General features: G+C 42.1%; 1 protein-coding gene across 3 annotated transcripts; it reads left to right on the forward strand.

The window, feature by feature from the left end:
• The first annotated feature begins 252 nt into the window (after window positions 1–252).
• Window positions 253–6,636, forward strand: Fst (follistatin). Of its 3 annotated transcripts, none has more exons than XM_059276257.1 (6): window positions 253–368; window positions 2,370–2,561; window positions 3,025–3,243; window positions 3,527–3,751; window positions 4,384–4,611; window positions 5,427–6,636. In XM_059276257.1, the coding sequence occupies exons 1-6, from the start codon at window positions 284–286 to the stop codon at window positions 5,507–5,509; spliced, it is 1,032 nt and encodes a 343-aa protein (XP_059132240.1). In that variant the 5' UTR covers window positions 253–283; the 3' UTR covers window positions 5,510–6,636. The 3 variants fall into 3 exon arrangements, with proteins under 3 accessions (XP_059132240.1, XP_059132239.1, XP_059132241.1); XM_059276256.1 differs by having other exon boundaries at window positions 4,381–4,611; window positions 5,427–6,635; XM_059276258.1 differs by having other exon boundaries at window positions 4,381–4,611; window positions 5,142–5,546.
• The last annotated feature ends 16,831 nt before the right edge of the window (window positions 6,637–23,467 follow it).

The raw sequence follows: 23,467 nt of genomic DNA on the forward strand, positions 1-23,467 counted from the left end.
TTTAAAAGCTCCCCACCCCCAAAGAGCCGGCACACCCTCGGTCGCGGCCGCCCTCCCACAGCCCCACACACTGGGAGACCGCCCACCTCAAACCTTAAGACCCCCGTCTAGATTTAAAGCGCGGCTGCGCCCGGCTTCTGACGTCCATTGAATCGCGCGGGCGGCCGGTGGCGAGCGCGGGGCTGCGCCAGGATCGCTGCGCCCTCCGCCGCTCGCCTCTGCGACGCGCGCCGCTCGCCCGAGCCACCCGCCGCCGCGCTCCTCGTCCTGCGCCTGCCCCAGGATGGTCTGCGCCAGGCACCAGCCCGGCGGGCTCTGCCTCCTGCTGCTGCTACTCTGCCAGTTCATGGAGGACCGCAGCGCCCAGGGTGAGTGGAAGGGGATGCGCCCGGAGGCTCGGCTGGGGCAGGGGTTCTACTTTTCTGTCCTCTCGACTTGGTCTGTTCTGACCGACGCTGCTCTCTCTCTCTCTCGGAAGATGTTAGAGCCACTCGGCTACTCCCGGAGAAAGGGGTAGGGGGGGGGGAAAAGGACCGAAACAGTGACACTTTAGGGTAGAGAGCTGAGTTTAGAGCTGGGTTATCCTCAAAGGAAAGGGCGTGAGTGGGTGACCTGGAACCTCAGTAGTTAGGGGTAGATGCTCCAAGTTCTGGTCATAATGACTTTAGATGTTATCTCCCCTGGTTGGCTCGGGAGAAGGGCGAGCATCCGTAGCCTGGAGAGTGCAGTCGACCTACTAGCAATCTAACCTATCTTCCTTCCATATCTTTTGGTGACTTTTTAAAAAAAAAAAAAAATGACTTGGGGTGGGGGATGGGAGATACCGAATTTTCTTGGGTGGCTGGGGGACGTGGTTTCAGAAACTTTGCCCAAACTTGGAAATGTGGGTACTGAAATTTTTAGAGGGAGGTAGTGTTGGTGGATGCTCCTTCCACCCCTCTCCCTAAAGCCCCGTGAAAGAGGAGAAGAAAAAGGACAAGCCAAATTATTAGCCCGAAGTGTTTTAAGTACTTTACAGTTTTCTCCACTTTGGCTCATTCGTCTGTTAACTTTCTGTGAAACAATAAGCAGCCCACGCGCGATTTAAATCCTGACGTGGAGTAAAGAGCAAATTTCTGAAGTTTATCTTCTAAAATTTTTTTTTTTTTTTAAAAAAAAAAAGGATTTGTTTTATTACAATTAGTCTCCGGGCAAGATTTTTTTTTTTTTAATAGTGGTGATCATGCAGCTATGCAGCTTGCGTCCCAGTTGCTCGAGTCACTTTGGTTGCTCATGAGAAGTCTTCTTGTCCAAAGTCCGAACCCAGAAAGAGGGCTAGGGGAAGAAACTATTTGCAAAGAGTTCTTAGTAGACATGAGGTAGGTGTATGTGGCCCGGTGGACACCTCCCCCCTTTTCACACGGCTGCTTTCCTGTTCGAGCCCTAAGGTTTTGTGTGTTGTAAGCTGCCCTCCCGGGCACTGGCCCTAGCCGTCTGCCCAACACTGGGCTGGGCAGCCCGCCTTTCTGATAGGGGCGCTGCCTGGGTGCTGGGACGTGGGCGCCAGGGAAAGCAGCCCTCGGAGATTTCGAAAGATCGTGGTGGCTGCGGGCGGGCGTGCTCCGGGCTGGCCGATTGCAAAACGGGCCCGTCGGGCGGGCGGGCGGGCGGGCGGGCGGGCTGCGCCTCGAGGCCGCACAGGGCAGATCCCGGCTGGGCCCGGCTGCTTTTTTGCTTTCATTTTTTTCACTAGTGTCTTCTGCTTGATCTGTTTCTGAAGGTTCATATTCAGTTCCCCCTACACCACCACCACCACCACCACCACCACCACCACCACCACCACCACCACCGCCACCCCCCGCGCCTCGCTCCCTCCTTCCCTCCCTTCCACGTCTCCCCTCTCTCTACTTTCTTAACCCCTGTCACAAATAATTCTCTTACCGCCTACATGAAACCAACATGTAAAAACATCCGTCGCATCCTGTTTTTGTCAGGTTCTTTAATCTGCTCTTCCAGTCGCTCGCTGCAGGTTATGAAATGGGACGAATAAAAGTAAACAGTCTAGTAAAAGTCAATGCAAGCTGCACGTGTTGTGTCTGGGTCACTGGTAACTGACATTGATATGGCTGGGGCGCTGCGGCGGCTGCTCTTAGCCCACCTCCCACCTCGGTGATGGGTCTTTCCCCTCTCTCCGTTTGGAGAGATTCCCATTCTCTCTCTCTCTCTCTCTCTCTCCCCCTCCCCCCCCCCCTCCCTCCATCGCTTGGTCCCCCCAGACCACCAGGCCTCTCTGCCGGGCTCCAGCATCCTTCCTACCCCCCCACCCCCCCCACCCCTACCCACTCACTGCTCACTCATTCACCTCCTGATCCCTGTCTCTTCCTTCACAGCTGGGAATTGCTGGCTCCGCCAAGCCAAGAACGGCCGCTGCCAGGTCCTGTATAAGACCGAGCTGAGCAAAGAAGAGTGCTGCAGTACCGGCCGACTGAGCACCTCGTGGACCGAGGAGGACGTGAATGACAACACTCTCTTCAAGTGGATGATTTTCAACGGGGGCGCCCCCAACTGCATCCCCTGTAAAGGTGGGCCTCCTCTTCCCTAGGCGGCAAGGCCCTCAGTAGAGGGCGTCTTGCCCTCAGCGTTCCCACTGTCTGGCTGGGGCTTAGGACTGGCGGAATTGTGTTCGGTTTCTCCATGTTCCCCCCCCCCCCCCCGGGTGGAGTTAGCTAGGTGAAATCCAGCTCGCGCTGTAAGTAAGGCAAAACAAGGTCGGATGAGGTCGGTCCCCAGGCTGCTTAGCTGAGTGTGGTAGTGAAAGCGGGCAACCCGTGTGGTCTTTTGAGAGAATTTGGATACAGGACCTGGCCTGAGGTTCCCAACCCCCATCCCTCCCAGTCTTCCAGGAGACAGCCTGGGGGGGGGGGGCCCTCCATCTCGGATGCAGGATTGCGCAAGGGCATTTGAGACCACCACCCCACCCCACCCCGGTCTGACCCGCCAACCGCCTGGCCTTGGTTTGAATCCCTGCCTCTTTCCAACTCCTAGAAACGTGTGAGAATGTGGACTGCGGACCTGGAAAAAAATGTCGTATGAACAAGAAGAATAAACCCCGCTGCGTCTGTGCCCCAGACTGTTCCAACATCACCTGGAAGGGTCCAGTGTGTGGGCTGGATGGGAAAACCTATCGCAACGAATGTGCACTCCTTAAGGCCAGATGTAAAGAGCAGCCGGAACTGGAAGTTCAGTACCAGGGCAAATGTAAAAGTAGGTCCCGCCCTTCAGTCTCTTACACAGTCATAGACAATCTCCATAAAGAGCCCGGGAATCAGAATAGTGATACCAAATAAGGGGCTCTTTTCTAACTCCTAAAGGCTAACTCCAGTCTGGAGTCACAGATCCTCCGGGAAACAGCCGGGCTCCCCAAATGCCTGTTAAAATCTGGATGCTACGCTTTAACGATTTCCTTCATAATATCAGCTGATGACTCCCTAAAGACCAGAAGGTGCCTATTGAAATGTCTCCTTTTTTTTTTTTTTCTTTTCTCCAGAGACTTGCCGGGATGTTTTCTGTCCAGGAAGCTCCACCTGTGTGGTGGACCAGACGAATAATGCCTACTGTGTGACCTGTAACCGGATTTGCCCAGAGCCCTCCTCTGTGGAGCAGTACCTGTGCGGGAATGATGGAGTGACTTACTCTAGTGCCTGCCACCTGAGAAAGGCCACCTGCTTGCTGGGCAGATCGATTGGCTTAGCCTATGAGGGAAAATGTATCAGTAGGTATTCTGGATTGAGTAAAGAAAAGAAACGGGAAAGGGGGGAAAAAAAATCTGTTCTAATTGTGTGGGGCTCTTCAATGAGTAATTCCAAGTCCTCAGTTTAGGTGGAAACTGTTTAACTAAAACATTCCTCCTGGAGAACCATTGTCTTCTAGATTCACTGGCAGAAAGCAGTTTTCCATCTTAGAAAACTTAGAACTCACACAATTTTACACATTTTTTTTTAAAGTGCCAGACTTGCTGGAAGCGAAAAATAATTACTTAACAGTTCCTAAAACCTGTTATCAGATTTCAGTAATTGATGGAATTTTAGTTTTTTAATCCCACGTATAGGAAGTAATCAGATGCCTGTTTCACTCAAGGATATTGTGAAATTCTGTTCCAAAGAATATTGTGTTTAATGAAGTTCTATAAGATGTAAGAAACCACAGTGTGTGTGTGTGTGTGTGTGTGTGTGTGTGTGTGTGTGTGTGATTGTAAAGCAGTTTAATATAACACCTCCATTACCCCCTTGAGTAAGTGATAAGATGTATAATACGTACATCTATGAGTAGGGAATGGAGGAAAGGAAAAAAGAGAGGAAATGAGACACTCAGTTTGCTCATCACAGGTGTATTATATCCTAGAAGCAAAGTCCTGTGACGACATCCAGTGCGGTGGTGGAAAAAAATGCCTGTGGGATTTCAAAGTTGGCCGAGGCCGTTGCTCTCTCTGTGATGAGCTCTGCCCGGAGAGTCAATCGGAGGAGCCCGTCTGTGCCAGCGACAATGCCACTTACGCCAGTGAGTGTGCCATGAAGGAAGCGGCCTGCTCCTCTGGTGTGCTGCTTGAAGTGAAGCACTCCGGCTCTTGCAACTGTAAGTGTGATTTTTAAACCTTGCTGCAATGTAAGGGCACTTTCGGGCGAGCCCTGGGGAATGGACAGTTTAAACAAAAAAAAAAAGCACGCAGACCTCGCTGTGTAAACCTGTTTCTGTTTAAAAAAAAAAAAAAAAAAAAAAGCTAGGTAGCTGCTGAATGACACCAGCAATTCCTTGAGCCTCAGCCAAGTTCTCTGCAATGTTTCCTGGCTTCTAGGATCCACCTGATGGCCTTCCGTTGGGGTGCCTCTGAAAACCTCTTCAGTTGTCTGTCGCTCATTCCTTCCCTCTAGTATTGTGCTTTGCTGTTGCCTCATTAACCCTGGAACCTAAACTAACCGCTTCAAAAGTTTGTGGGTTGTTTTTGTTTTGTTTTGTTTTTTTCCTTGTTTTGTTTTTTTTTTTTCTAAAGACGGCTTTATATTATCACGCCTAGGCTGCGGCTTATGGCAGTTGCGGCTACTAACTCTGACTTAAGGAGAAAAGCAGTTATACCTAGAACACGAGCGCTTTTTATCTGATTTCAGGAATCTGCCTGTAAAACCTGAGCCATTGATTCTTCAGAACTTTCTGCAATTTTGACTTCATAGATTATGGTGGTTTGTTTGTTTGTTTGTGTTTGAGTAAACTTACTGCGTAACTGCAGATGCCCAAAACAAAAAAACAAAAAGCATCACACTGCAAGTCATGTAAAAATACAACGCCGCCGTAATGTGGCTGTATCAGAGGGCTTTGAAAACGTACACTGAGCTGCTTCTGCGCTGTTGTTATCCGTATTTAAACAACAGCTCCCCCTGTATTCCCCCATCTAGCCATCTCAGAAGATACGGAGGAAGAGGAGGAGGAAGAAGACCAGGACTACAGCTTTCCTATCTCTTCCATTCTAGAGTGGTAAACCCTCCAGCAGTGTTCAGTGTTGACATAGCCCTTGGGCAAAACAAAACACAACAAATGAAAGGAAAAAGGAAAAAAAAAAAAAGAAAGAAAAAAAGATAGAAAAGAAAATAACAAAAAGAAAAAATATATTGTCCATAATGTAAATAAGTGTATGCTTATTTATTTGGGGGGAAAAGTATACATGAAAGGACCTTTGTCCTAAAGCTCTCTCCCAGGCCACATTGTTACTCACAGGGGCCTGAAGAGATTGTCATTTTGTGGTCTACTGGATGAGGCCTATAGTTGAGACGTGTAGACGTTTATTTATACTGTGTCATGTTTTATAATTTATACATAAAATGTCTGGTTGACTGTACACCTTGTTTTTGAAGAAATTTATTCGTGAAAGGAAGAGCAGTTGTTATTTATTGTGAGGTCTCTTGCTTGTAAAGTAAAACCGTTTTTTTCCCCCTTGTAAACCATTGAAGTCCATTCCTTACAATCCACTCACTCACCTGCCTTCTCTTCATTTCACTGCTGTTAGAATTTTTTTTCTTCCACTTTTTAACAAATTTGCATGTCAGTTCCTGTCATGTTTATTTATTGGATTCTCAGCGGCCTACTCTGTACATACCTGATCCTTCGGGTTTTGTTTACAAGGAATCTTGACTGACCAAAAGGCATTGTAACTCTGCCTCCGATACCAGGTACAGAGGATATGCATCTTGGAGGAAACGTCTGCTTCCGTTCCCTTGTTCTGACGAAAACGTTGTGAGAGAGGCTTTAAAATTCTAGAAATGTACTTTTAGGATGTTACAGATCCAAAGACCTAGTGATGTGGGTGTCAGGAGACTAAACACAGGTGAAAGTTTCCTTTGAGGGAGTCGGCTGTACCTTTACAATTAGTTCTTTTTCAACCAATGTGTCACTAAAAGTTCCATCAAAGCTTTATCAGTTCAAGTTTCTTGCTTTTCATAATACTTTTTTCTGATGCAATTTTATATTTTCAAACATGGCAAGTTAAATATAAATTCATTTAAATATATAGTTTTGTACTTTTTCTACCATGTAAATGTGCAATGTACATAAAAGTTATAATGTGTATTTGTAAATAAACGATGAGTGAAAAAATAAAAAAAATTTAAAAAGCCAATGGTCTCAGTTCCTACTGATGAAAAGTAACTTATGTGAGCTTTTGTGTAAAAATGCACATGATATAGGGATATAGTTACCACTGGTATTAAGTGCTGAGGGCAATAGATGCTACAAAGTGGGGTAAAATAAAAATCACCAGAGCTGAGAAGGTGGTTCAGAGGTTAAGAATGTATACTCCATCCACTTCCAGAGGACCCACGCTGGGCTTCTACAACCCATAATCAGGTGGCTCACAGCCACTAGTTAGCTGTAGCTCCAAAGGATTTAGTGCCCTCTTCTGGCCTCTGAGGGCACCTGCACTCATGTGCGCACAAACACAATTTTAAAAAATAATATATAATGATCTCTTTTAAAGTTACAAATTGGGGTTAGAGAGATGGCTCCATGGTTAAGTACTCACTGCTCTTCCAGAGGAGCCAGGGTTGATTCCCAGCACCCACACGGAGTCTCACTATCACGTAAGCTCTGTGGCATCCATCTCCAGGCATGCCCGTGGTATCCATATGTGCAGGGAAACACATACATTCATTTTTAAAATTACCTTATTTGCATGGTTTTATTGTGACTGGAGTTACAGATGGTTGTGAGCTGCCATGTGAGGGCTGAGGAGAATCAAACCCTGGTATTCTGGTAGAGTAGCATGCGCTCTTAACTGCTGAGCCATCTCTCCAGCCTTAAATTAAAAAAAAAAAAAAAAAAAAAAAAGACACAAATCAGTGGAGCTTGAAAATTAAGAGGATCAGAGATCCAGCAATTCTTACAGGACAGGCACGTGGCAATAGCCACTGTAGATGTGACCACTTCTCTGACACACATCTGCACTCCAGTAACCCCATGAACACCTCATTACTAGTCCTAGCTGTCTTGTCACAGCCATGGACCTGCTGTAACCTACTGAGCTCATCCGAAGCATGTTTCCTATTGTTTAAAAGGCAACACTTTCCTAGAGAATTTGCTCAGTGGTTAAAAGCACTTGCTGCTCTTCCAAATGACCAGAGTACAATTCCCAGCACCCACATCAGACGGCACACAGCTGCTTATTATTCTAGCTCCAAGGGATCTGATGATCTTTCTGGCTTCAGTGGACACCTGCATGCATGTGTGTACAATCAGACACACAGACATACAGAAAAAGTAAAATTGCTTTTAAAATAAAAAAAAAAAAGGCAATCAGGTACATCACAAGAAAAAGTAGAAACGGACTGACACATATCTGATAAGCACAGTCAAAAATCCAGTATCAAGTACTGGACTGGGCAGTATAGTGATGGCACATTGGGAAGGTGAGAGCGGAGGTGATTTCTATCATGATGTCTATGGTTCACAGTGAATAATAAGATAGGAGAAAGCCTGCCAATAGTCTGTAGTTTTATGATACACTGAAGAGTCTCAGTATGGTATTTGGGACAGAAACAATGTCTCTGTAATACACAGGAATACGTAAATCATCAGCACAGGTTTCTAGTTCGATTGTGCTTCATATTCCAAACATAGGCATGTTAAAAATGTCAGTGGACTGTAAATGGAAAGAAGTGAACGAAACTAGGAGGGAAAAGAACCAAAAGCAATCAATATCACCAGTGCTAAGCATTCAATATTACCAGTGCTAAGCAATCAATATTACCAGTGCCAAACAATATCACCAGTGCTAAACAATCAATATCACCAGTGAGTGCTAAGCAATCAATATTACCAGTGCTAAGCAATCAGTATCACCAGTGCTAAGCAATCAATATCACCAGTGCTAAACAATCAATATCACCAGTGCTAAGCAACTAATATCACCAGTACTAAACAATCAATATCACCAGTGATAAACAAGTATGTTTAGGACCAAGGTCCTAGTTGTTAAGTTCATCCCCTTTTCTTATAAATGATTACTAGAGAGACCATTGGCTCTCAACTAGTCACCTAAGGAGAGGTTAGGTGGAAACAAGGGTAGGCACTTATTTAATGATCAGGAGCCCAGAGAATTTTGTTCCCCAGAGTCCCAGGAAAGAGGGAAATGAAGGTGCAGAACTCTAACCAACTGCCACTAACCATAAGAAGGAGAGGTTCATAAATTCTCCAAGGCAGACAAACTTCTGGCTTCCACTAGGGAGAGCCTCTCAGGAGGAAAGAGTACTGGCCAGATACAGTTTCAGGGCCCTTCGGGAAGTGGATTTGTGATGCTACACACCCTTTAAATCAGGGTGAAAAAAAAAAAGGAGGCACTGGTGTACCTCTTTGCAAGCAAGACTGGTAAATATGACAGCTTGCCTTTTAAATAACATCCAGGTTATTTATTTAAAATTGTATTCTATAGTTGCATCAATCATGTCTTTTGTAAAAACCTGTATTCAAGTTTCATCTCAAAGTTGTATACTTCCCACTAATCTTACATTAGCTTCAATAACAACCCCTCTCCACAAAAGAAAGAAAGAAAGAAAGGAAGGAAGGAAGGAAGGAAGGAAGGAAGGAAGGAAGGAAGGAAGGAAGGAAAGAACTTTTCTCTGGGTGAACACTCTACCATGTAGTTACCTTTCCAGCCCTAGAAATTTCCTTTTAAAGATTAATATTATTATTTTTGGAATTTCAACTATGACTCAAAACTATGGAACTTAAACATTATCTAGTAATAATGTTATTAAGAGAAACAGTTGCTAGTAAGTAATTTTAATATTCATTTGATACATCCTAATCCTTCAGAATAACAAAATATGAAATGATAATGAAAAACCAGTCAAAAGCCCAATTTTTGTCAAATGTCACTCAAATTTAGATTTTTTTAACTATATGGAATATGACTCCTCAGAGATGACAAAAATTAAATCTACTTTAATTGAAATCACTCTCAAGACACCTAAAAGGCATCTATCTGCAAGACTGTACCTAAGAGAGAAATGCTATAAGGCACAGTGGGTTAATTCACAGACGCAGAACGTCCTCCAATGAAAAGTCCTGTACCCACGTTAAATATGCTACGACTGATTACTATACTGTAACTATGTAAAAGAATGGCCCTACAGTCAGGACAGATACAAGTACTTAGGGGGAAGAGCAAAATGTAGGTATAATCTTTATGCAGCTTTAAAAGCGTTGCGTGTTTTATCCTCATCTTCACATCTAGTATATTGAAAGACAATACAAAAAGACAAAGGGAGCAGGTTGCCAACAGACAACAAATCACAGTAAAAAGCTGTAGGAATTTTAGTGCTATCGTTTTGGGCAAATTTCCTGTAAGTTTGAAAATATATCCAAATGAAAACTTAAAACTTAAAAAAAAAAAAAAAACCACTCTCAGGAAGGAGAGGTACACAGCAAACATCTATTCATTCTCCAAGGAAGGAACTGAAATACAAAGGCATTTTAAAAAAATCTCCTGGCAGTGAGTTGGCAGTGTGGGAAAGTTCAGGAACGTGCAGCCAAGCCTAAGGATCCGAGTTCGATCCCTGGAACCAGCTTGGTGGAGGAGAAGACCTGGCCCTGAAAAGTTGTCCTCTTTCCACTACACACACAGACAAGATAAATAAATGTAATAAAAAACTAAAAATACTCATTGGTATGACAAAAGGCCTGGAGAACAATTCCAGTGAGTCAGGAGTTTGACTTAAATATCCAATGTTGGCTACAAGAGAGTTCCTGAAAAATGAATTTCCCAAATGGAGAATCAGTCTTTTCTTAAAAATGAGAGTAAAACACTCCAAATCCCCAGCATCGCTGTTCTCCCTGCGGTTGGCCACATGAAGTACACAACTCACTTAACCTTTCTGGGTCTCCATTGCTTTGTCTCTGAAATCAGGATAATGAAAGGACTTATCTCACAACAAAGGCATGAGAATGCAAAGATGTCTATGTGTAAAGTGTTGACTTCAGTGGCTGGCACCCCACCCTGACAGTAGTAAGTTTCCTCCCCTACTCTAACGAGTACTAGTAGCTAAAGAAAAAAATACTAGTGTGATTATCACCCAATAATAATAATAAATGAGAAGTGATACCAACTGAGACCTGAAGTGGGAGCATAAATAACTTTTGAAGGGAGGGTAAATATAATTTTTAAAGTATTTTGTCCATGTTAGTATTTAACAAAACTTAACAGTTCTGAGTATTATAGCAAAAGTGTACTATTTTCAAAAATAGACTTAGAGATATTATTTCCTATGAAATTTTATAAAAAAAAGGAAATCACCTGTCAACTTTTCTAAAACCCAAAATGTGCTTTTGTATCTTTTTATTCACACACCCAACTGAATTCTTGCTAGTAAAATAAAGAAAATCGATGTTCTTTAATCTGGGTTCAAATTTCTGCATCAGGCCATAGATCACTAAAGAGGGTAAGAGAGCTGACTGTTTACAAGCTATCAAATATGCAAATATAAACTATGCAATTGCCAGGTTAGAAAGAAGCCTGTTGACTAATGAAACTCATTTATTGAAGGAGATTTTTTTTTTCCAAAACCTAGCTCCCAAGATTGACGCATTTCTGCTTGTCCCATCCCACTTTCCATTTGCAGCACAACACAATCCTACTTCAGCCAAAAGTTGTTATGTAAATAGACTCCAGGCATGCTTGCCCTCTGTAGTCAGCAGACCTGCCCAGACATGTCCAAATCCCAGCTTCTATTTTGCTGGAATCCCCCCATGAGCACTGGATGGTCACTGGGGTTTGCCATCCTCGGGCCTCAGACATCTTGGCTGGTGCTACCAAGATTCCTGTGGCAGAGTCCTTCAAACACTTAAAAACATATTCTCTGGATTAGAACAAATGTTGTCCTGGCAAAGCTATACTTTGTCATTTTTCTATTTTAAGAATATGGCCAAGGAACCAACTGGCAAGGCTAGTGGCCAGATATATTCCCACCAAATATCTCTTGTATTCATTCCCCAAGGACTCAGGGCTCTGGCTCCAGCGAATAAGCTTTTCTCAAGATCTTTGGGCTCCAGCAAGAAGTCAGAGGAAAAAGTCAAAATCCGGGTAAGGAAGAGGTTTAGATATACTGTTTCCCATGGAAATTTGAGGGAAAAAATTCACTTACCCACAAACATTTTTAAAACCAAAACTGTGCCTCTAAATTAAGGCCAGTTTAAAAAGAAAAAAATCAATTGGATGCTGCCACAGCCTTAGTACAAAGCTCATAAGTAGCGATGATGGAGAAAGAATGATATAAAGACCATTCCAAGGTTGACAATGTGGTGGGCTTGAGTCGGATGTCTGCAGGCAACAGGGACTGAATAATTCAAAAGGCAGTGAGAGAAGGGACCCCTAAGGTAGATTTTTCTGTGGGGTCAGTGCCCCAGGAGACATTATCAAAATGGGCTTTGTGCAGTGTATCCGTCCAGCATGTGAAACTAACGCAGGATAGAAACACAGTAAAAAAAAAAAAAAGGGGGGGGGGGACACCTGGGACAGGAAAGGAGGCCTCACCCCAGAGACTGGCTGAAGTCTCTCACTGGGTAAGAGTCATGAATTGCAACACACTTAGCAACGTTGCCATGAAGGTTGCCTACATAGAGATAATATTCCATCGATATAGAGAGATTTCAAATACGAATGGTAAGAAAACAAGCCATCATGTGTGATGCTTGGTGGTCAAGCATGCATGACCTGGTGTGGCCTTGCTCTGTTCCCATGTATAAACCTGCAATTTTCAGGGAATCTCAAAAATAAGCCTATAAACCATTTATAGCTATAAAAAAAGTTATTTAAATAAAAACTGTCTTAACTCCCTTATGCAACCACTATGACCTATGGCTTTACCTTATCAGCTGTAATCCTCTATCTACTACACCTCAGAAATCACATTGTGATCTCACCAAAAAGAAGAGGAAGAATACTCCTTAAAACCCCTCTGAACAAACCCCTTCAGAAGACACCAAAATTGTCTATATGGCTACTGCTAAGACACTTAAGCGCACCCCACACACCCCCACACACCCTCACACACCCCTACATACCCTCCCACACCCACACACACCTCCAATACAGCAGTCCCCACCCACACTCCACACCCCCACATAGCAGTCCACACCCACACTTGAGTGTCTGCCATCCTTTTTTAAATTATGGCTCTTTCTATTAAAGGCTGTACTTCAGTCTATGCTAAAATTTCTTCTCTATAAACTCCAGTTCAGCTTCACACTGGCTGGTCCTGAAATTCTTTTCCAGCATCTATGTCAATGGTTCTCAGCCTTCCTAATGCTGCAACCTTTTAATACAGTTCATGCTGTGGTGATCCCCAGTCATAAAATTGTTCCATTGCTGCCTCATAGCTGTGATTTTGCTACTGTTATGAATTGCAACATAAATATCTGATATTTGGGAATCTGATATGCCACCCCTAAGGGAGTCATGACCCACAGGTTGAGAAACACTGGTCTACATAGTCAAGAACCCCAGCTTCACAGAGCAGAAAATACTGAAGAAAGCTCCAGAATAGGAGCATGGAGCTAGCTGTAGCTCCAGCTCCCTCTACCACTGACAAAATGCCTAGATCAGAAGCATCAGTGTGGCCAGAAATGTATTACAAAAGTAAGTTCTTGTGCTCTACCTCTGTATCACTCACCCAAATTCACAGACAGCAGAACCCAAGAATCCTTGTTCAAACAAACTTTTCAGATAACTCGAATGCAAAGTAAAAAAGAACTTCCCTGGAATGATTTCAAGCTCTCTGAGTGATCCTCAACTACCCAGGGTTCCAAAGGAACGCAGAATTCTCATGGACAACTTTTCTAGAATCCCAGAAAGGCCAATCTCAACATGCATTTTATGTACATCACTAGTTCACATTCCCCTCACTCACATTCCCAACCATGTTCCACTCAAACCCTCTCTCTCTCTCTCTTGTGGTCAGTATACCTTGTTCATCCACCAAACCTGAGAGGATTTCCCTCCACTGGCATCACTAGCCTAGGTGTGCCCAGTCCCGTACTATTCTGAGTTCTTCCCCTTGGGCCCTGAAAAACCTTGTATCTGTGTTCCCTGCCACATCACCTCTCTTCTCCATCTTTTTACACATTTCCTTCTGCAGTGGTTTTATTCACTTTCATCTATGCATCTACCTCATATTTTTAAATTATATTAAATTGAAATAATATGGTTAGTAAAGTTTTTCTAATTCATTCAGAGTGTGAGTGTGTGTGTGAGTGTGTGTGTGTGTGTGTGTGTGTGGTGCGAGGCCTAGCTAGATCTTAACAAAGCACCTTCTTGTATCTCCCTGTAGATGAGACCCTAGCAGAGTCGTCATCACTCCTGTCACCTCCGACCTCACCTCACCCATTCTTCCGGACACTGTCATTTGGACTTTTCTCCTGTCCTCTTCCGAGGAGGTTTGACAAAGATCACCCAGGACTCCCGAGATTCCCAATACAATGAGCACAATGGACACCATTCAGTCTTTATCTAACCGGGCCTCTCTTTGCATTCTACACCGCTAACCAGCCTTTCCTTCTGTCAATTCTCCCCACTCCTCAGTGCCCACCCTCTCCTATCTCACCATGTCTTTATCTTCTTTATGAACTCTGTGCTTCTCGCTGTGAAAGCAGGCAGGCGACCCACGGGCCCTATCTGACTTGAATTTTAGTGGATGGCACAGAAGCATAAAAACTTACCTTAGTTTGTTGGATTTAAAACTTAGACATCACTGTGACACACGGGACCTTCCCTGGGAGGAAAGTAGGCAGGAGCTGTCTCCTTTAGAAGGGAGAAGCCTTTCCTCCTTCACTGCCCTTATCTTTTACCCACTGTCCTGACAGGCTTGCTGCGTTCAATGCAGTGGCCTGACTTCTCTGTCCCAGGACCAGGAACTCCACTCTAGACTCCCCTGCTCACCAGTCCACCGTCCTCCATCTGTTTCTCAGCATCCCACTACCATCAGGGTTTGAACTGCAGATCTCTGTGGCTGACCTTGACACCTGAGCTTCAGATCACATCTCATCTTCTATGACAGGATGCTGGCCTTCTACGGTATACCCATAAAATATGCCACCTCTCTTGAAGGGATAACCCGTGTGTCCTGCTTGTTTCTCCAGTTGGAGTCCTTTCAAATCAGAAGCATATCAGGGAACATCTGATTCGTGAAACTAAGTCACTGTGAGGGTTACTTAGATTCTAACTTGGGAAAAAATGGAATTCATCACAGAGAAGTAAAAGATTAAAGCAAGGCTGTTCCAAAGATCTTAGCAACAAGGATGGGCAGATACAAATTAGATAGTCAATAATAATAATGGGCTGGGAATATGGCTCCCTGAGTAAGAACACCTGCAATTCAAGCATAAATACTGGAGTTTAGAACCCAGCCCCCAGGTAAAAAACCTAGGCACTGCCTCATATGCCTGGCACTGTGCTGGACAGAAACTGGAAGATCACTGGTGGCTTGGTGGCCATCAAACTAACTACAGATTCGGTGAGAGATCCTGTCTCAAAAGAATACAACGGAGACTGTTGAAGCAAGATACCATGTCTTCTTCCTCTGACTTCCATAGTGCACACACAGGTCTGCATAGCCCCCCTACATACAAAAGATAATAATAACTGCAGAGTGGTTTAAAGTAGATCTGTAAGTGGCTGCAGCCAAAGAGAGAACATGGATGCTTTCTACAAGGTCCAAGAGTGTCTTCTGAAGTACATTCAACATCTGGGAGCTGTTCAGAATCCACTTCGAGGCAGTGGATTGGCAGCTGCCAAACACCGCTTTACTTCAACATAATCTACAGATACACGGAGGGCGTCTGAGAAATACAGCAGAGAATAACGGCAACAGGAAAATAAAGAAAAGCAGATTCCCAGATGCCCAACAAGAGTGGAAAGCAGAACTCCAGCCTTCAGTGGATCTGGGCAGATGGGAGCATTTACAAATGTGTATTCCAAGTCTGCACCTAACCTCTAGGAAAGGCTGGTGGACAACTAAGAATTCTCTAACAACAGAAAAAACTCTCATGGGGAGGTCAGATCTGTGTTTGCGAAGTGTGTCAGCGTTCTAGGTGATAAAACAAAAAGGACTAAGCCAGATATGGAGGCTACGTCTAGAATCCCAACACTTAAGAGCTGAGGCAGGAGGTTTGCTGCTAATTAAAGAACAATCTAAACAATAACGAGAAACCTTGTCATCCCGACCCCCGGAAAAAAAGGAAGAAAAAGAAGGAAGGAAAAATAAACAATTAGAATAAATATTTTCCTTCACCAATATATAGAGACACAGGAAATAAATACAGATTAATATAACATCATGAAGGTTATACTGTTTGATGATTTTTTTCAAAATTGCTTCAGCTCCCTCTTTAAGGACCTAAACAAGCATCCATTTGTGTCATCTGCATTTAACATTAGCAATTTGCAAGTCAGCCATAATTTTTTTTCAAAATTCTTATTGAAACCCAAATTCTTATGAACCCAAAACATCATGAGGAAAACATGAACAAATTTTTACACTACAAAGACTGAGAAGTGGTCAAGGATAAATTGCACTTTTAAAATTTTGCTCAAATATCCAGAACAAAGAGAGAGAGAGAGAGAGAGAGAGAGAGAGAGAGAGAGAGAGAGAGAGAATGGAGAAGAGGTAGTGATCAATGAACAGTTCTTCTTAGGAGAGACTATACTTCAAAACAAACAGTATGCTAACAGTGGTCCCATTTTGCTAATGTATAAAAAGCATTGAATTTCACACTTTAAGTGTATGCAATGTATCTTGTGATTATATATCAATAGAGTTATTTTTTTATTTTTGCAAGTAATTTAAATGAAAGAATTTCACAGTTTTACTTAATTCTTAAATCTTTCTGTGCTATTACAAAGACCAGTTTATAAAGGAAATATAGTGTATTTATTTAAACACATTCTAATTGTGCACCCACATATACCTTAGATTTCTAAACCCTTAGGTGCTAGTTTTGATTAAAATAAATATAAGTACTGAAAATGAGAGTCACTAGAAAAAGAATTGAATTATATCATGGGTTGAAAAAAATATGCTTAATCCAGGTTTTATTTATAGAAATAGTAATTATTATTGATAGTTGTACTGTTGCCAGAGATGATAGAAAAAGAAGTTATGATTCTAAGAAATAAAAAAAAAAAACATTTATTGCCAGGCAGTGGTGGAGCATGCCTTTAATCCCAGCACTTGGGAGGCAGAGGCAGGCGGATCTCTGTGAGTTTGAGGCCAGCCTGGGCTACAGAGTGAGTTCCAGGAAAGGTGCAAAGCTACACAGAGAAACCCTGTCCAAAAAAAATGTAACAAGCCAGAAAAATGAAAAATTTCATATGCTACATACAACTTTTCCATGATAGGCTTGTATCATTAAATTAAAGCAACCATCACCGAACTCCTATGAAAATTTTACCTAAGATGAAAGAATCATTTTGATTGCATCTATCTCTTAGCAGTCTTTTCCTTTGTTTTGTTTTGTTTTGTTTTGTTTTGTTTTGTTTTGTTTTGTTTTGTTTTGTTTTGTTTTGTTTTGTTTTGTTTTTCAATGCAGGGTTCCTCTGGGTAGCCCTGACTGTCCTGAACTCACTCTGTAGACCAGGCTGGCCTTGAACTCAGAGATTTGCCTCCTTCTGCTTCCCAAGTGCTGGATTAAAGTTGTGCACCACCAAGCCCAGCTTCTATTAACAGCCATAAAGCAACTAAATATGTTATTGAATGTCTCCCTTTGTGGGCTATCAATTTCCACCATCAGATAAAGTTAATATCAGGTCTGACAAAATGACTCAGTGGTTAAGAGCATGTACTGCCCATTCAGAAGACCTGTCAAAACACCCATTGCCCCACTTATATCTGCCTGTAACTTCTGCTCCATGAGATCTAATGCCCTCTTCTGCTCTCTAAGGGTATCTGAAAACAAGTGCATATACCCACACATAGACACACATATATACATGCAATTAAAAAAAATTTTATTGTATATATATTATATATATATATATCAAATCCTTTAAGTTAAAAAGTTAATGTCCATTTTAGATGCAAAATGATATTAGAAAGGGAAATCATTTGCATAAATCTTTCAAACTGTAGTAATAGTATAGTTTTACTTGTTATATTTTATCTCAAAATAAAAAAGTTTGCAACTTTTTTTTGCAAATGTATTTATACTCTCATTCTTTCCTTAACAGCAAATTATTCCTTCTTTAAGAAATATTTTCACACCTAAAATAAATATGTGTTACTTTCCACTTAGAACCCATCTGAATACTAATTTTCTTTAGCTAATTTAAATTATTGTCACAAATTTCTTTTAAAATTGTATATTGCTCTTTCAGAATGTTGGAAGAAAGGGGTAAGTGTCTTTACTCTTAAACCAGATCACTCACAAGAGCTTCCATTTTATGCAGATTCCTGTTGTTTAAAGTTGGGAGTGGGTTGTTTCGTTTTTGTTTTTTTTTCCTACAGGTTTTAATTTGTTAATTTAACTTTCTGTATGGGGGGAGGGACTTGTGAATTTATGCAAACACTTTGATGTTTATCTGGAATACTAATCGTATGTATCAGGATATCATATGCAACACAGTAAAGCTTTCCTTAAAACTTTACCTGAATTAATAGGGCTTTGAAAAAAATCATCCCAAACCATTTGGAATTGAGACGAACGAAGGTCACGAGTAGCTGACCTGACAAGACACGTGGCTTCATCTTGAGATTGTCCCAAGTGAGGATACATGGCCTTGAGCATGCTGGCTATTCTGTATACGTTTCCATTCCCCATCCATTTTCTGTCCATCTCTCTTGAGGCCGAACCCTGAAGATGGTATCTCCCATGCAGTCAGACTGGTTTCTATCCAACATGAGGAACATGCCCAAATCATGCAGCACTAAGCCTTATAGCACCCCCACCCCCAGCTTTTTTTTTTCCACAGAGAAACACATCCTGGTTGTAACAGTTCAGTGAGTAAGAAGCAGGGCTGCAGAAGCCAAAAAAGCAAGGTTATTACATGTAAAGACTTTCCTAGAACTATGGACTAGATCTAGATGATAGATTAGATTTTTGTTCCATTTTGGGCAGGTGTTAGGGAGGGCCTATGTGCTCGGTTTTAAGGTCAAAATGGTGCCTCTAACATGGTATCAGTTGTGGTAAGGTCTGGGTCCTGTTACAACATAATGAAAGGAGAGATTTGTTCTTATATGTTGTCCCATGGCCTCCATACATGTGCCATGTGGGGCGCACACACACACACACACACACACACACACACACACACACACAGTGAGAGAGGGAGAGAGAGAGAGAGAGAGAGAGAGAGAGAGAGAGAGAGAGAGAGAGAGAGGTGGGAGTCCAGCTCTGACCTGTCAAAGGGTTCTTGGGGGGAGGAGAGAGAAATGAGGAAGTATTAGATAGAAATACAGACATGGATGGAGAGAAAAGACAGAGACACAGGATAGCTTCAGGAAGGCCTGGGTCAATACCCAGTTGCCTCGAGGTTTATTCCAAAGGACTTTTTATACAATGCCAAGGGGAGAGGCAAAAGGCCTCCCCCTTCGAAGATTAAAGCACAATGTACAGCCAAGTGTAGACCCCTCAAAACACCTGGTAACCATGGAGGTGGGGGGCAAAAATCATCCCAGTATGCAGCCCTGCTGGGTAAAGCAAGCTCAGATTCTCTGACCTTGAGTAAGGTCTTACTAGGAAGCCTCTGTTGTCCTCCACAGAAAGAGAGCATCATTTTTTTTTTTAAGTTTAAAAATAGTGAAATGCTATCAGTGTGGCCACATGAGTGAGCCCAGGTGTTATCTTAAGTGAAATTACTCAAGCACAAAATGACAAATAACACATTCTCATTTGCATAGAGAAGCTTTGTAAAACAAGCCTCTAGCAAATAAAGGGAGGGTCGTGAGAGGTCCGAAGGAGCAAGGAGAAAGGGAGATAGAGAAAGGCTGAGCACATGAACATGGGTACCACAGCCCGGGAGGGTAGCTGGTCCTGTGGATGGTCCCCTAGGTAAGCATGGGCGACAGCAGTTACTCACAGCTCTTGAAAGACTTAGTAGAGGGGATTTTTGATACCTCCAAAGGGGAAAAAAAAAAGTGCACATTTAGGGTGATAAATATATCATTACCTTTATCTGGTCAAGATATTTATCTTATACGTATATTGAAATAGATTGTTCACTATCCCTCATACATAGACATTATGTACCAATACTAAGTAGATAAAAGACTGCTTTTGCTGACACTGTCTTTCGATACCTAATGAGTGTGCATGTGTGTGTGTGTGTGTGTGTGTGTGTTTTAATCTAATTTAGAGAGTAAAGGATTTTCTAGGACTAGAAATACACGGCAAAGACAGGCAGCTTCAAATGAAAGCCACGTCAGGGCTCCCGGAAGCTCTCAGTCATTACTAGCAGGCTCCATTTGGGGGGCCCCTTCAACGTTCCGTTCAGACCATCTCAACACCTCACCAGAAAGCGTGTTCTTCAGTTGTGTTTCAGATAGGGAACCTGCAATCAGTACGATTTGATTCCTGATACAACCAAAGAGGCAACTGTAAACACAGAACCTATTTCATTTTGGAATTAACGTAAGAAGTTCGTGGTGCTTATTCAACAGGGAAGATGCTAATAAAAAGGCTGGTAAGATTGTAGTCAGTGGATTAATTATCACAAACTCGGTGGATAAAGTCAAGCGGTTAAGGTAAACACTGAGGAAAGGTAAGGAGGAAGCTGCAGGATATGGCAGGAACAGGTTGCCAAGAGATGTAAGCCGTCCGTGCTGACAGTTTCCACTTCCGAGTGCAGTCAAAATTAAGTCTTTAAGAGGAACAAATAGATGGTCAGATCTTGGGAGGACAAAGTCAAACATTTACTGAAAATTGGCAATAAAATTTCATTTTAAAAATACTTTGTGGCATCCATATAATTTCACCATTTATTAAAAATGAAAACAAATTTGCACAATAAAGAGATGAATGCATGTGTGTGTGTGTGTGTGTGTGTGTGTGTGTGTGTGTGTGTGTGTGTGTATCTCCCAGGGTTTCTCTGTGTAGCCCTGGCAGTCCTGGATCTTGCTCTGTAAACCAGGATGGCATCAAACTCACAGAGATCTGCCTGCTTCTGCCTCTCGAGTGCTGGGATTAAAGGTGTGAGCCACCACCAGCCAGCTGCATTTGTATATTTTTACATAAAGAATTAAATATTGGCTGGATATTTGATACTGCAGGAGGGAGAACATCTTAAGTTGTTTTTCGGAGTTCATTGCTATTTTGATTTTATAATTATCAGTATAGTGGCTGCTACATCACATAAACATGTAGTACAAAAGGGCAAAAATATGTTTACAGTCATTTCAGACCAATGAAAATTCTATTCCTAAACAAAAAGTTTGTTTAGTGATGTATGTGTGTATGTGTGTGTGTGTGTGTGTGTGTGTGTGTGTGTGTGTGAATGAAACTCCAATCAGCAACTCAAACAATGGTTTTTAAAAACAAACATTTTAATACAATACAATTCAGAATTATACTGACCTACGCTTAAGTGTTGCAGAATGGTGGTAGGAAAATGTTAAAAAGTCTTTATTTTCCATAATTAAAACATGTGTTTCCCCAAGAGCAAAATGTAGTTGGTATTATTTTTTTCGGCTGCCAATCAGCTCCCAAATAAAGACATGGAGATTTAGTATTAATTATGAATGTTCTGCCTTAGCTTACATTTATCCCATTAGCTTTTTAAACTTAATTTAACCTGTTTCTATTCATCTACATTTTGCCTCAGGGCTTTTTACCTTTCTTTCATTCTGTATGTCCTACTTTCCTGTTTTCTCTGTGTCTGGCTGGCCCCTGATGTCTCTCTGTGCTCTCCTTTTCTTTCTTTTCTGGAGCCTAAATTTCTCCTTGTACTTACTGCCCACAAGTCCCATCTATACCTCCTCCCTCACTATTGGCCATTCAGCTTTTTATTAGACCAGTCAGGTGCCTTAGGCAGACAAGGTAAAGCAGCAACACATCTTTACATAATTAAACAAATTCAACACATCTTAACGTAGTTAAACAAATATTCCACTAAACAAATGCAACACATTTTTACATAGTTAAACAAATGCAACACATTTTTGCATAGTTAAATATCTGCAACATCAGAACACTTTGCACATTCAGTAAAATATTGCAGTAAACAACACACCATTGCCAGGAATCTGAACTGAGGTGTTTCAGGATGAGTTTATTGGCAGTACATGAAGTGATGGAACAGTGCAAAGTGTGAGTGCAGTGTGCCAGGCTTTTTATTCTGGGCCACCAACCAGCTCCCAAATCATGACAAATAGAGTTATTAGTTTTGAATGTTCAGCCTAGCTTAGGCATGTTTCTGGCTAGCTCTTTTAACTTAAATTTACCTGTTTTTCTTCATCTACCTTTTGCCTTGGGGCTTTTCACCTTTTCTTACTTTCTTGCATCTCTATGGCTGGCTGACACTGCCTGGCTAATTGCTCCAGTGTGTTCCTCACTCTCTCATTCTCTGGTCTACTTTCTCGAGCCTAGATTTATTCTTCTGTTTATTTTCTCTTCCTGGCAGCCCTGGCTACCTCTCTCCTGCCTAGCTATTGGTCATTCAGCTCTTTATTAGACCAATTAGGTGCCTTAGGCAGGCAAGGTGAAACAAATCTTTACTAAACAAATTTATTAAACACAAAACATACTATTAATGGATTTGGGAAGTAAGTGACATGTGCAACCCCCTTTCACAGCAGTACTAGATCAGGGCTTTGCCTGAAGACCTCAGAGAAAGTCTATGTTACCAAGGGCCAGGACATGTGAGGACTGCAACAGGTTGAACACTTAGGTTCCTCGGCCCCAGTTAATGTTGAAGAGGTGGGGCTTTTAGAGGTCATGGTCTTAGAGTTCTTATGAATGAAAGTAGAGTCCTTATCATAGAGACCCAGGAGTGCTCTCTCAATCCTCCTTTCACTATGTTGAGAATGCATTGAAAAGTTAGCCATCCACAACAGGACTCTTTTGAGGTTGGCGCCTGATCTTGGACTTCTGGATCACGGAATACTAGTAACTGCTTATTTAAGCCAGTAAGTCCTTGATGATTTGTTACAGCTGCCCAAACAGACAAAAATGTACCATCTTCTGATTTGCCCATCACACTACAGAATTTAAAGAAAAAAACTGTTGCTTGTCATTATTTAATGCCTATTGCTTCATAATTCATTGTGTTCACAAAAAGTTATAAAATCAAGCAAAAAACAAATTATAGTCTTAGAAATTGTGCTCTCTTGATCAGTCACTTCCTCTCCCTCTCTTGGGACACTCTACTTGTTCCTCAAGATTAGGGGATTAGGCACACAAACATATCATTTATAAACAAAGCACATTTTATTTTCTTTTTTCATAAACTTATAAAAGTATCATATTTGCACTGTGATGAGAAATGAGACTATTTAAAGCATAATTATATTTAAAGTGTGATTATTTAAATAAAGAGGATCAAAATAGACTCACATGAGAATTAGTTGTAATGGTGTATAGCTCATAAGGTAGTATGGTCTGCAACAATTAATTATGCATTTAAAATAAGTAGGAGAGACTTTGGAGGTACATCATTTATAGAAGTAGTATTTAATGAGATGGAAATGCTAATTACTCTGGTTTAACTACTAGGCACCATAAACATGTATTAGGTTGTAATACTGTGACCCATAAATAAACATAAATATATTAATTTAAAAAACAAAAACATTGAGGGAGCATGGTAGTAGATACCTGTAATCCTAGTATTCGGTAGGCTGAGGAGTGAGGCAGGAGGATTGCCAATAATTTAAGGCCAACTCAGGCACATAGCAAGTAGGAGGCCAGCCAGGACTATAGAGCAAGACCTTGTTTCCAAAAAAAAAAAGGTTTTTTAATTAAGCTA

Source organism: Peromyscus eremicus, chromosome 11 (genome assembly GCF_949786415.1).
Source record: "Peromyscus eremicus chromosome 11, PerEre_H2_v1, whole genome shotgun sequence".
Classification (NCBI taxonomy): Eukaryota; Metazoa; Chordata; class Mammalia; order Rodentia; family Cricetidae; genus Peromyscus; species Peromyscus eremicus.

Coding starts and splice junctions, on each gene's coding strand:
- Fst (XM_059276256.1), top strand. CDS start 284: ATGGTCTGCGCCAGGCACCAGCCCGGCGGGCTCTGCCTCCTGCTGCTG. Junction 2,562..3,024: donor CAACTGCATCCCCTGTAAAG/GTGGGCCTCCTC, acceptor TCCAACTCCTAG/AAACGTGTGAGAATGTGGAC. Junction 4,612..5,426: donor GCACTCCGGCTCTTGCAACT/GTAAGTGTGATT, acceptor TCCCCCATCTAG/CCATCTCAGAAGATACGGAG.